Source organism: Scyliorhinus torazame, chromosome 9 (genome assembly GCF_047496885.1).
Source record: "Scyliorhinus torazame isolate Kashiwa2021f chromosome 9, sScyTor2.1, whole genome shotgun sequence".
Lineage (NCBI taxonomy): Eukaryota > Metazoa > Chordata > Chondrichthyes > Carcharhiniformes > Scyliorhinidae > Scyliorhinus > Scyliorhinus torazame.
The window spans coordinates 196,503,563-196,518,293 of NC_092715.1; the positions used below are offsets into that span (position 1 = coordinate 196,503,563).

Consider the following 14,731-nt stretch of genomic DNA (forward strand, 5'->3'; position numbering starts at 1 on the left):
CACCCCAGCTCTCAACTGGACCCGCACTCCAGCCCTCAACAGGCTCCGTGCCCCAGCTCTCAACTGGACCCGCACCCCAGCCCTCAACAGGCTCCGTGCCCCAGCTCTCAACTGGACCCACACCCCAGCTCTCAACTGGACCCGCACTCCAGCCCTCAACAGGCTCCGTGCCCCAGCTCTCAACCGGACCCGTGCCCCAGCTCTCAACCGGACCCACACCCCAGCTCTCAACCGGACCCACGCCCCAGCTCTCAACTGGCTCCGTGCCCCAGCTCTCAACCAGACCCGCACCCCAGCCCACAACTGGCTCCGTGCCCCAGCTCTCAACCGGACCTGCACCCCAGCTCTCAACCGGACCCGCACTCCAGCTCTCAACCGGACCCACACCCCAGCTCTCAACCGGACCCACACCCCAGCTCTCAACCGGACCCGCACTCCAGCCCTCAACAGGCTCCGCACCCCAGCTCTCAACAAGCTCCGTGCCCCAGCTCTCAACAGGCTCCGTGCCCCAGCTCTCAACAGGACTGTGCCCCATCCCTCAGCCGGACCCGCACCCCAGCTCTCAACCGGATACGTGCCCCAGCCCTCAACAGGCTCCGTGCCCCAGCCCTCAACAGGCACCGTGCCCCAGCCCTCAACTGGGCCCGCACCCCAGCCCTCAACAGGCTCCGTGCCCCAGCTCTCAACAGGCTCCGTGCCCCAGCTCTCAACAGGCTCCGTGCCCCAGCTCTCAACAGGCTCCGTGCCCCAGCTCTCAACAGGACTGTGCCCCAGCTCTCAACCGGACCCGCACCCCAGCTCTCAACCGGATACGTGCCCCAGCCCTCAACTGGACCCGCACCCCAGCCCTCAACAGGCTCCGTGCCCCAGCCCTCAACAGGCTCCGTGCCCCAGCTCTCAACAGGCTCCGTGCCCCAGCTCTCAACCGGATACGTGCCCCAGCTCTCAACCGGACCCATGCCCCAGCTCTCAACCGGACCCGCACCCCAGCTCTCAACTGGACCCACACCCCAGCTCTCAACTGGACCCACACCCCAGCTCTCAACTGGACCCACACCCCAGCTCTCAACTGGACCTGCACCCCAGCTCTCAACTGGACCTGCACCCCAGCTCTCAACTGGACCCACACCCCAGCTCTCAACTGGACCTGCACCCCAGCTCTCAACTGGACCTGCACCCCAGCTCTCAACTGGACCCACACCCCAGCTCTCAACTGGACCTGCACCCCAGCTCTCAACTGGACCCACACCCCAGCTCTCAACTGGACCTGCACCCCAGCTCTCAACTGGACCTGCACCCCAGCTCTCAACTGGACCCACACCCCAGCTCTCAACTGGACCCACACCCCAGCTCTCAACTGGACCCACGCCCCAGCCCTCAACAGGCCCCGCACCCCAGCCCTCAACCAGACCACATTCCAGCCCTCAACAGGCCCCGCACCCCAGCCCTCAACCAGACCCACTGCCCAGCCCTCAACTCAACTCAACACCCCGCCAGCCCTCAACTCAACACCCCGCCTGTCAACTCGACAACCGCCAGCCCTCAACTCAACACCCCGCCAGCCCTCAACTCAACAACCCGTCAGCCCTCAACTCAACGCCCCGCTAGCCCTCAACTCAACACCCCGCCAGCCCTCAACTCAACACCCCGCCTGTCAACTCGACAACCGCCAGCCCTCAACTCAACACCCCGCCAGCCCTCAACTCAACAACCCGTCAGCCCTCAACTCAACGCCCCGCCAGCCCTCAACTCAACACCCCGCCTGTCCTCAACTCAACACCCCGCCAGCCCTCAACTCAACACCCCGCCAGCCCTCAACTCAACACCCCGCCAGCCCTCAACTCAACAACCCGTCAGACCTCAACTCAACACCCCGCCAGCCCTCAACTCAACACCCCGCCAGCCCTCAACTCAACACCCCGCCTGTCCTCAACTCAACACCCCGCCAGCCCTCAACTCAACCCCCCGCCAGCCCTCAACTCAACACCCCGCCTGTCCTCAACTCAACACCCCGCCAGCCCTCAACTCAACAACCCGCCAGACCTCAACTCAACACCCCGCCAGACCTCAACTCAACAACCCGCCAGACCTCAACTCAACACCCCGCCAGACCTCAACTCAACACCCCGCCAGACCTCAACTCAACACCCCGCCAGACCTCAACTCAACAACCCGTCAGCCCTCAACTCAACACCCCGCCAGACCTCAACTCAACACCCCGCCAGACCTCAACTCAACACCCCGCCAGACCTCAACTCAACAACCCGTCAGCCCTCAACTCAACACCCCGCCAGCCCTCAACTCAACCCCCCGCCAGCCCTCAACTCAACACTCCGCCTGTCCTCAACTCAACAACCCGCCAGACCTCAACTCAACACCCCGCCAGACCTCAACTCAACACCCCGCCAGACCTCAACTCAACACCCCGCCAGACCTCAACTCAACACCCCGCCAGACCTCAACTCAACACCCCGCCAGACCTCAACTCAACAACCCGTCAGCCCTCAACTCAACACCCCGCCAGACCTCAACTCAACACCCCGCCAGACCTCAACTCAACAACCCGTCAGCCCTCAACTCAACACCTGCCCACCATCAACTGAATGCGTGCACCAGAAAAATGGCTTGTGGCAGTAAAAGGAACAGAATTCTTCTCCATCCTGGACCTGATCAGGATGTTGGGCCTGTGTATAATTGTTACGTGTCAGAGAGTTAGTTGTTTCAGTTAAATTGCAATACTGATAATGCATGCATGCTTCTGTAAATTCAAACGATTATTTATTCTATGTGTGAATAGGATTACTCCTGAACCATCCTACCTCTTGCAATACCCTGCTCTGAGTCACACTTTCATCCAAGCTGTTACAGAGTTTACCAAGGGTGACAGAGACATGAACACGGGACTCTGTTTGGTTGCTTTGGCTCATTAGGGACAGAACCAGTCCCACTCCCAGGATACATCCTGTACTGTAAAAATAAAAAACAACACGCATCAGGAGAATCATCAGTGAGCCTCAGAGACTGTTTATTCTCCAACCTCTGCATGGCTGACATTGGTTATTCCAAACTTGCACCTTCGAGTAAAAAAAAGTTAATATAGACCGGCTATAAAATTAAACTCAGGAAACGTCATATTTAATTCACCCATTCTCATGGTTTTATGTTGGCAAGTAGTCACTCTAAATTATGGTCCCAAAAGAGATGATGATGAAGTAACTTTACACAAATGTTTTGCAAAACATAGCTGGATCCTGGGGGTGGAGCAGCAGAGCAGTGGAGCAAAATGCACACTCCAGAGTCTCATTAAACATGGACACGGAATAGCTATTCTGCTTTCAGCCTTATTAATCCCTGTAAACAAGGTATTGCTCATCAGCACTAAGTTCAGTGAAAAGGGACCAACAGGTGAAAAGGCTGATATGTAATATATTCAATAACAAAATGAGGTCCATAGAACATACAATGCAGAAGGAGGCCATTCGGCCCATCGAGTCTGCACCCACCCACTTAAGCCCTCCCTTCCACCCTATCCCCGTAACGCAATAACCCCTCCTAACCTTTTTTGGTCACTAAAGGCAATTTAGCACGGTCAATCCACCTAACCTGCACGTCTTTGGACTGTGGGAGGAAACCGGAGTGCCCGGAGGAAACCCACGCAGACACGGGGGGAACGTGCAGACTCCGCACAGACAGTGACCCAGCAGGGAACCCATGTTCTGAAATATAAGGTTCTGCAGGTTTCAAACTGTTCGCACAACATGCTGAGCTGATGATGTAGCAGTCGTAATCCAATAGTTAGCAAAGAGTTTGGAATCTCTTAACTAAATAGCTCATACTTAGCTCGCAGCTAAATCTGCAGCACTCCCACAGCTACCATTCCATCCACAACTGAGTGATGGAGTTGTCCCGGAGATCCAAGTAGAAGGACAATCAGGGTGGCAGGGTGGGGAACAGATTCTTTCAGTTGTGTCACTAATCCACAACCTAATTTTCCTCTTTTTAAACTTGGTGGGACAGAAACAGGTGTGAGGCAATGAGAAAGGTTGATCTCTTATCCCTGAGCTGTTAGCTTGAATGTGTGCTGACATTCTCTATTCTGTGCTACAATGTTCAAGATGTGCATCATGTAGGAACATCGTATTTTGAATTATTTTCTTAAACATTAAAATATCTACTCACTGCACAAGTGATATTGCCTAGGGCATCACGGTGGTACAGTGGTTAGCACTGCTGCCTCACGGCGTCGAGGTGCCACGTTCGATTCCGGCTCTGGGTCACTGTCCGTGTGGAGTTTGCACATTCTCCCTGTGTTTGCGTGGGTTTTGCCCCCACAATCCAAAGTTGTACAAGGTAGGTGTATTGGCCTGATCTTTTTATTAAAACAGTAACAAATCTATACAAGACCAAACGGTACAAACACTAATTTTGTGTTGGAGAAACAGGGTACCCTCCCCTCAGTACCAACGTATGGGGAGGGAATTGGGGGGGGGGGGGGGGGGGGTGGATACTCTGATCATTAAAACAGTTCACAACACATTTCTACAAAAAACAAATGGTACAAGCACTAAACTTTACGCTGGAGAGACCAGATATTCTTGCCTCTGTACGAACAGAAGGGAAAGGAAGGGGGTGGTGGGGAGAGAGGGGAAAGGAGGGTGGTGGGGAGGGAGGGAAACGGGCTGTTGGTGGAGGGGGACCCAATTGGGCATTGCCTGAACTATCTATGGAGGCAGAAAAATAAAAGCACCTTCAATTATGCTAAATTGCCCCTTAGTTGGAAAAAATGAATTGGGTACTCTAAATTAAAAAAACAAGTGACATTGCCTGAAATGTCTTTGTTCAGCGGCAGCCAAGTTAAATGGCCACTATAGTGCAGGAAATATGTTTAAACACAATTCAGTACCACCAACAAGCAAATTGTTGATAAATACCACCTGCCAGAGGTAAAATTGTACAGCCTGATTATCACCTAATAAAACATTTTCCACTTTCTAACATTAGGGAATACGTGCATGCACATCAGGGACTTATTTGTAGAATGCACTGCATGGCTTGTACTGGCGATTTCCACATTTTGATTTCTTCATCTATACGTTCTAGAAACTCAACGCGTTGAATTAGCTGGCAAAGAACTGAATCGTTTCGCTGATAAGATCATTATTACTGCCTGATTCTAAAACCATTCCTTAAGGTAAATGAACAGAAAGATAATCAAACCGCACTTGTATTCCAAGGTGGTATCAAAGCAACATTGCTCCAGAGCATCGAGGGACTTCATGAGCAGCAAATTCATCTTCTGCCCCGCGACATCACTGCCAAACAAGATGATAGAAGACATCAAATTTGCATACCATCACCTCATGCTCAAAAACTGATTTTATATGTTCTGCAAATTCAAGCATGAAACAGTTTAAAATAATGCATGCTGCGCTTCAGAACCTAGAATGAGTTAATATAAATTTTACAGGGTAGAAAAGGATAAAAACATTCATACATTCATACTTCAACATGAGCTCTAATTCCAAATGGCTGCTCTTGCATACATCACTTCTGTGGCACGCAGAATTCCCACACATTCATGCATTATTGAACATTTTGCCTGCAATACCCCCATGGGGGGGAATCCATTACAGAAATGGTGTGTATTTAAGATGTTAATTTCCAGCTGATTTTCAGCACAACAATTTTGACGATTTATTTTATCTGCGTTTGCACAGTTACCAGAACAGTCACGTGTCTCTGATTTTTCCTTCACTTTCTGTTTGCTTGAAGTGAAGCATGATGTTTGAATTTTAAATTACAATGGCTTCAAAGAGCACCAAGGAGTAGCTCTGTCGAACTTATTAAATCTTTCCATGTGAATTGTGGCACAAAGGTCACATGGATGGATAAGCGGTTCTCACTCCCACATCAGACTGCCATTGCTAAAGTCTCAGCTCTCCCGTTGAGTGATGATGGAGCTAAAATTCTCCTGATTCTCATCTGGAATTCTATCATAATAAAAAAAATGAACTTTCTTTGGTTCATCCCTCACTTTAACCCCTTGAAGCAGGAATCGCTGTTTTGGTTTTGAGTTAACATTTGATTTTATTTCAAAAATTAATTTACAGGCTGTGGGCTTTGCTGGCTAGGAGAGCATTTATTGCGCATTCCTAATTGCCCTCGGGAAGATGGTGGTGAGCTGCCTTCTTGAACCGCTGCAGTCAATATGGTGTAGCTACACCCTCAGTGCTGTTAGGGAGGTAGTTTCAGGATTTTGGCCCAGCGGAATTGAAGGAACGGCGATACATCTCCCAATCAGGTGGGTAACTTGGAGGGGAGATTCGAGGTGGTGGGATTTGCATGTATTTGCTGTTCTTGTCCTTCTAGATGGTAGTGGTATAAGTTTGGAAAGTGTGGTCTAAGGAATCTTGGTGAATTCCTGCAGTGCATCTTGTAGATGGTATACACTACTGCCATTGTTCGTTAGTGGTAGGGGGAATTAATGTTTGTAGACAGGTGTCAATCAAGTGGACTTTGTCCTGGATGGTGTCAAGCTTCTTGAGTATTGTTGGAGCTGCATTCACACCCCTGACTTGTGCCTTCCAGGTGGTGGACAGGCTACGGGGAGTGAGGTGAGTTACCAGCCTCAGGATTCGTAGTCTCCGACCTGCTCTTGGAGCCACAGTATTTATATGGCTAGTCCAGTTCAATTTCTGGTCAATGGTAATCCCCAGGATGTTTAAGGTGGGGGATTCAGTACGGTAATGCATTGAACGTCAAGGGGCGATGGTTAGATCCTCTCTTGTTGGTGATTGTCATTGCCCGGCACTTTTGTGTTGCAAATGTAACTTGCCATTTGTCAGTCCAAGCTTGATATTGTCCAGGTCTTGCTGCATTTGGACATGGACTGATGCAGTATCTGAGAAGTCACAATTGGTGCTGGTCATTGGGTAATCATCAGGGAACATCCCCACATCTGATCTTATGACGGAAGAGAGGTGATTGATGAAGCAGCTGAAGATGGTTGGGCCGAGGACATTACCTAAGGATCTCCTGCAGTGATGTTCTGAAACTGAGATGATTGACCTTCAACCACCACAACCATCTTTCTTTGTGCCAGGTATGACTCCAAATAGCGGAGAGTTTGTCTCCTGATTCACATTGACTCCACTTTTGCTAGGGCTCCTTGATGCTACATTCGGTTAAATTCTGCCTTGATGTCAAGGGCTGTCACCTTCACCTATGGAATTCAGCTCTTTTGTCCATGATTGAACCAAGACTGTTATACGGTTGGGAGCTGAGTGACCTTGACGGAACTGAGCGTCCTTGAGCAGATTATTGCTGAGCAAGTGCCGTTGGTTATACTTTTTTTTCGTATTTTTATTGAACTGTTAATTTTTTCTATCAGAAGTATACCCACACCAATATCAAAAATTACAAACAACAGCAGTAACCGTAACCTCACAAAACAGAAGTACAACCCAACTGAACAATCGCCCCCACCCACCGCTAACAGTGACCAATTCCTTAAAGTGCAAAATGAAAGGCAGCAATCTACGGTAGAAGCCTTCAATCGAATCCGTCATTGTAAATTCAACCTTCTTTTTTAAAAAAAATATTTTTATCTCCTCCTTTTTCACATTTTCTCCCGCATTTACACCCATCAACAATAAACAACAATCAACAAGATATGTCAATCCCCATAACAATAACGATCCCATCCACCCACCAACCCCCAAACATCAGCCCGCATGTTTACATAAACAAATGACAAAAAGGAATCAGGGATTACCCATAGTCACCTTAATGTACACAGCCCCGCCCCCCCCAACTAATGTTCGATGTTATCCAGTTCTTGAAAGTGCATAACAAATAGTGCCCATGACTTGTAGAACCCCTCCGAGCTTCCCCTCAGTTCGAACTTAACCTTCTCAAGGGTCAAGTATTCCAACAGGTCCTCCCGCCACGCCAGGGCACTGGGTGGAGAGGCTGCTCTCCATCCCAGCAGGATTCGCCTTTGGGCGATCAACGAGGCGAAGGCTATGATATCTGCCTCCGCACCCGTTTCCAACCCTGGCTGGTCCGACACCCCGAATATGGCCTCCCGGGGACCCGGGTCCAGTTTCACAAGCACCACCTTGGAAATTACCCTAAACACCTCCTTCCAGTACTCCCCTAGCTTTGGACAGGACCAAAACACATGAATGTGATTAGCGCCCCCCCCCCCCCGCAACGCTCACACACATCCTCTACTCCTTCAAAAAAATCGGCTCATCCTCGCCCTCGTGAGGTGCGCTCTATATACCACCTTCAGCTGTATCGGCCCCAACCTCGCACACGAGGTGGAGGCATTCACTCTCCGGAGCACCTCATACCAGACCCCCTCCTCTATAACTGCTCCCAGCTCTTCCTCCCACTTTGCTTTGATCCCTTCCAATGATGCCTTATCCTCTTCCATAATAGCTCCGTACAAAGCTGACACTACCCCCTTTTCCAGTCCCCTTGTCGTCAACACCTCCTCCAGCAATGTGGAGGCCGGTTCCTCTGGGAAGCTCTGTATCTCCTTCCTGGCAAAATCCCGAACCTGCATGTACCTAAACACTTCTCCCTGCTCTAGCCCATACTTCGCTTCCAGCTCCCTCAATCCTGCAAACCGACCCCGAAGAAACAAATCTTTTTTTTTATTTTTAAAAATGTTTTTCCTTTTCTGAGTTACCAAGCCAGGGCTCAGAGTGTGGGTCAGGGGCGGACCCCTAATCCAGCTCCTCGCCTGCTCCAAAAAACTAATTCAAATTGAATCGAATTCATGGTCCCCACAAGAGAGACATACCAGATCTGAACCAAAGGCTCAATCTACAGACACTGTCAAATCCCATGAGTTAATTTTAAAAAGTTCTCTGCTGGGTCTATTTAAAATTGGGGTACGAAGCAGAATGAGGCATGTCCAAAGTAGAATGCTGCTACTCACCTGTGGCAGAAGATTTGAACAGACCAACACAGCCTGTTAATAGGCTGTGATAGGAGTAAGATGGAAAAGAACATCTTCATTTACAATCAGTCCTATTGCACAACAAAATTCTCGGCCAACCAGTGCCAAGTTGTGAAACATTGTACATTCTCGTGAATGCTTGAAACAGGGAATATATTTCTTCAATAGTTACCTCATTCTTTCCTCATATAAATGGGATAGGAACATTCCTGTGGCTAATCCCATGTGAAACTGAACAGCTTGGGACGGGTCAGCATTTGGTTTTCCTGGTAAACCTGCAACAAGAATGCCAAGGACCTCCTCGATGCTCTCTTTGCGAGATGTGATGAAAACAGGTACAAGAAGCGTCAATGCAGTAGCAGCACAGGAGCGCGCGATGGCACTGGCTGTGTTCTCGCCAGAGTAGGATTTCTGTGAAAGTCATAAATCAATATTAGTGACCCACACATCGAAGACTGCTCCCTCCAATATTCCACTGAGCTCCCCTCCTCGGGCTCGGCAATCATTTTCAATTAATTATGCCTCTGTGCAGAGTCTTTGGGTGCTTTTCCGCATGAAAGGAATTATGTAAATAAAAGTTGTTGTTGTAAAGGTATCATTGCCATCGTCCCAAATGACCATGGGCTGCTTTCCCCTTTGAGGGGGAGAGCTGACTGGTGGTGATTTACCCTGACCATCACCACACACCTCAGGCGAGGGGCAAGGTTGAGAAGCTAGGGCCTTCATGAATAACCCTCTGAACACAGAACCAAAGAGGTTTATGGAACAGAAGACCATTTATACCTTTGTGCTGGCTCTTTGCTACAGCAATCCAAAACTAATTCCATGGCCCTGCTCCATAGAATCCATAAAGTCCCTACAGTGCAGAAGGGAATCATTCAGCCCATCGAGCCTGCACCGACCCTCCGAAACTGCACCCTACCTTGGCCCACTTGTCCATCCTTTGGTTACTAACGGGCAATTTAGCATGGCCTATATACCTAAACTGCTAATTTTTGGACCTCTCCCCTTAACCAAACATTACTATATGTAACACTAATTCTCCTTCCTGAAGTTATTTGGAACAAGAATCAACATTTGATTAATGTGAGACTCAGGAAGCAAGACCTTTACTGTGAAGGAGATGCACAAGAGTGGCCATGTCCCCTCATACTACACAAAATGTATCAGTTTAGCTCAGTTAGCAGCACTTTTACATCTTCGAGTCAAAACCTGACATGGTGGTTAGCACTGCTGCCTCATAGCGTCACGGACCCGGGTTCGATTCCAGTGACTGCCTGTGTGGAGTTTGCACATTCTCCCAGTGTCTGCATGGGTTTCCTCCGGGTGCTTCGATTTCCCCCCACTGTCCAAAAGCGTGCAGGTTAGGTGGATTAGCCATGCTAACTTGTCCCTTGGTGTCTAAAGATGTGCAGTTTAGGTGGGTTTGGGGGGATAGGGTGGGAGAGTGGGCCTAGATTGGATACTCTTTCAGAGGGTCGGTGCAGACTGGATGGGCCAAATGGCCTCCTTCTGCACTGTAGGAATTCTATGGCTCTATGATGCGGGCTGACAGTCCAGTGCATTGCTAAAGAAGATCTGTATTATCAGAGGTGGGTGTCATTTGGATGATCAGTTAAACCATAGCCTTTTCCCCTGCTCAGGGAAACCTAAAAGATTTCATGATTCTATTAAAAAAACACTTCATAATCTCTGTGCTCACTGACCTACATTGGCTCCTGGCTAAGTAACACATCAATTTCAAAATTCTCATCCTTGTTTTGAAATCCCTCCATGGCCTTGCCCCTCAAAACCTACTCCAGGTCCTAACACCCCCGAGATCTCTAAACGCATCTAATTTTGACCTCTTAAGGTTACCTGATGTTGACTACTCCACCATGGTGGCCGTGCCTTCAGTTGAATCGGCCCCAAGCGCTGGAATTCTCTCTAATCTTCCTGTGAAGCCCTCTGGGGACATTTATTACGCGAAAGACATTACATAATTGTTGTGGTATCTTGGACAACATTCTTCCCTCAATCAATAACACTGACAGCAGGTTATCTGGTAATTTATTTCATTTACTTACTGCCGCATCTGCTTAACTGACAACAATGTCTACAGTTCAGAAAGTCAGACATTGGAATGCCCTCGGATGTAATGAGGTGCCATGTCTTTATTCTCCATTGAAAATGCCTCCATATCCTTCTGTGAAAAACTTACTTAATTGGGATGTGAACAACTACGTAATGGAAATCATGTTTCAGTTCAAATTATGAGGTAGATCAGTTCAATTTTAAATCCTCCAAAAAACTGGGAACTGACCTTGATAAAGACACAAGGTGAGCACAAAACACCACCCAGTCAACATCACGCTGATCTACAGCAAGGCTTTCAGTGTAATAACGCCATTCCCAAGGAAAGGTGAACCAGAGTTTTCCATGTTCTGAGGAACTGCCAAGTGGTTTAAACTGTGGACGTGTTAAATTGCAAATTGCTAAATTAAGCTCTCAGTTGGGAAGTAGAAATGCCCAACCAGATACATTTCCATACAGCTCTCATGAGGCAGGTAAAAAGGAGCTTGGAAAGGGAGGGGGTAAATTCAACTGTTGTGGTCAAATGAAATAAATAGATGCATGGAGGAGGGTAAAGTGAAAGAGTCAAACGTTAGGAACTAACTTAAGGAAAGAAAGACCTCAATAGCTAAACATCTGGATTATTGATCAGATCACATGCAAAATAGCATAAAGACAGGCAGATCAAGAGAATGAACATGCTAATGGGCTGGTATGAGAAAAAAAGGGTTCCTTCTCATAGGACACTGAGACCAGTACTATGACTGGAAGGAGCTGTTCCAATAGGTGGCTTCATCCCCACAGGAACACAACCAGTGTCCAGCAGTAAAGTTGATGGTGTGGAGTGGTGTGTGGCATTGAGCAGCAAGCTACAACAAATGAAACAAGCCTAAATATAAGCTAGGCAGGAAAGAAGATCGTCAGACAGACCAGACCAAGGGAAGACATATAAATGGCCTGAGAATTAATGAGAGTTATAGGACAGGCTTCTAGAAAGGTTAGTTAAAAATAAAATGAAATAAATTGTTGTCAAAAATGAGTAAACAGCTGGATAGTAATCTTCACAGTGGCTAAAATACAACAGGGAACTGGAACCAACAATGGTTGGATTACGTCCTACCATCATTCCAACCACCAGTGAGCCCAGAAGTCATTGGGGAACTGGCATGTGTCCATGAATCCCATTACATGACGGCAAGTTCATGAAGACAGGTGATGTGGGCTTGCCGTTGGATCACATGGTGGGTTGGTGGTTCTTTTTTAAAATAAATTTAGAGTACCCAATTAATTTTTTTCCAATTAAGGGGCAATTTAGCATGGCCAGTTCATCTACCCTGCACATCTTTGGGTTGTGGGGGTGAGACCCATGCAGAGGATGGCGGAGCTGTGCAAACTCCACACAGTCAGTGACCCGGGGGGGGTGGTTCTGACATCAGGAACTCGAGCAGGAACAGTGTCCACATTTAAAGGGAAGCCACCCTGATGTTAAAGTTGAGAAATTATCATCCAAGATTTTTAAGAAAGCTCTGCGGTTTAAATTTCCAGCATCTGAATTACTCTTGCTCCCGCACAAAAAGATGTTCCAAAGTCCAGGAGGGAAAGATTCCTCTGCCAGCACACAACTTGATTCAGCGGCACCAATGGGTTCAGCTGAGATCTAAGAATCTCTCTACCTCCGCCTTAAAAATATTCACTGATCCCACTTCCACCGCCTTCTGAGGCAGAGTTCCAAAGTCGCACAACCCTCCGAGAAAACATTTCTCCTCATCTCGGTCCTAAATGGGCAACTCCTCATTTTTAAAACAGCGCCCCCTAGTTCTGGACTCACCCACAAGAGGAACCATGTTGGAAAAGGAATTCTCTCACCTGCATGTCGTGAAGACTTGTACCTGCTTCCACACTGAAAGATCTAATATTAGGCGTGACTGGGTCTTAAATTATGTGCTTTCAAGAGTTCAGATTTTGATCTCTTGCCTTCTGTTCACCGATAGAAACGAATTTCTATTATTTTGCGCTAAAATTTTAATCAAGTCATAAAAATGTTACATAACCCTTGTCCTGGTTCTGCAAATGCTTTACTGTCTGTCCAAGAAATGGTACTTACATGTTGGAACCATGGGAAGATCCGCCCCTTTGGACGATAGTGACTGTCAACGATGCTCAACAGCGTTTCCACCACCATTGCTATCCAGTGCTCTGTTGGCAAAATATCAGCCCCAATCTGCATAGATAAGAAATTAGAGTGTGATCAATGGATAATAAAAAAAAGTACAATATCCATGTCTCTTGTCCCATTTCTTTGCATCTTTCTGACTGTATCAGTGGAGTGTGTACAGCAGTTTGAGAAAACATTTACTTCAGGAAGTTGCCCTGGACATAGTAAATGCATTGGTGGTCATCTTCCAAGATCCTAGAAATTCTGAAATTGTTCAGACAGGTTGGAGAATAGCTAATGTAACCGTTTAAAAAGGAAGGTAAAGAGAAAACTAAGAATTATAGGCCAGTCAGTCTGGTGTTGATAATGGGGAAAATTCTAGGGTCCATTATACAAGATTTTATAGCAGAGCACTTGGAAAACAGTGGTAGAGTCAGACAGAGTCAGCATGGATTTACGAAAGGGAAATCATGCTTGACAAATCTACTGAAATTCTTCAAGGATGTAACTAGTAGAGTTAGTGAGGGGCAGCCAGTGGATATCATTTATTTGGACGTTCAGAAGGCTCTCGACAAAGCTCCACATAAGAGATTCACGTATAAAATTAAAGGGCATGGAATTAGGGATAGTGTCTTGTGATGGATAGGAAACTGTTTGGCAGACAAGAAACAAAGAGTACAAATAAACGGGTCCTTTTCCGAATGGTAGGAAGTGACTAGTGAGGTACCACCGGGATCGGTGCGAGGACTCCAGCTATTAACAACATACACTAATGAATTAGATGAGGGAAATAAATGTAATTCCTCCAAATTTGTGAATGACACAATGCTGGGTGGGAGGGTGAGCTGTAAGGAGGATACTTCAGTGTGATTTGGACAAGCTGAGTGAGTGGGGAAATGTATGGCAGATGCAGTGTAATGTGGATAAATATTAGGTTATTCACTTTGGTAGCAAAAACAGAAAAGCAGATTATAGGAATAGCCATAAATTAGGAGAGGGGAATGTGGAACGAGACCTGGGTGTCCTCATACATCAGTCGCTGAAGGTAAGCATGCATGTACAGCAGGCGGTAAAGAAGGAAAATGGTATAGCGAGAAGAGTCGATTACAGGAGTAGGGATGTCTTGCTGCAATTATACAGGGCCTCGGTGAGGCCACACCTGGAATAGTGCTTGCAGTTTTGGTCTCCTGATCCGAGGTTAAATGTTCTTGCTATAGAGAGGATACAGAGAAGGTTTATAAGACTGAATCCTGGAATGGTGGGACTGACATATGAGGAAAGATTGAGGAAAGTTAGGATTATATTAGGTGGAGTTCAGAAGAATGAAGGGAGGGATCTTATAGAAACCTATAAAATTCTAACAGGACTAGGCAGAGTAGATGCAGGAAAGATGTTCCCAAATGGTGGGGGGTGTCCAGAACCAGGGGTCATGGTCTAAGGATACGGGGTAACCTTTTAGGTCTGAGAAGAGGAGAAATCATTTCACCCAGAGTGGTAAGCCTGTGGAATTCACTACTACAGGAAGCAGTTGAGGCCTAATTGTTATATGTTTT

The 14,731-nt window shown here is 47.5% G+C and overlaps 1 protein-coding gene across 5 annotated transcripts in view; it reads right to left on the reverse strand.

Moving 5' to 3' along the window:
* focad (focadhesin) overlaps nt 1–14,731 on the reverse strand; it is a 334,365-nt gene that overhangs the window by 108,661 nt on the left and 210,973 nt on the right. For all 5 annotated transcript variants that reach the window (XR_011949158.1, XR_011949159.1, XM_072516930.1 and 2 more), the window contains 4 exons: nt 13,128–13,244; nt 9,144–9,382; nt 5,223–5,312; nt 2,820–2,967 (listed from right to left, as the gene is read on the reverse strand). Coding sequence is in view for 3 of the 5 variants with exons in the window: in XM_072516930.1 (XP_072373031.1) it covers nt 2,820–2,967; nt 5,223–5,312; nt 9,144–9,382; nt 13,128–13,244 (594 nt within the window). In the remaining 2 variants the exon portion in view is untranslated. The remainder of the gene's footprint in view (nt 1–2,819; nt 2,968–5,222; nt 5,313–9,143; nt 9,383–13,127; nt 13,245–14,731) is intronic.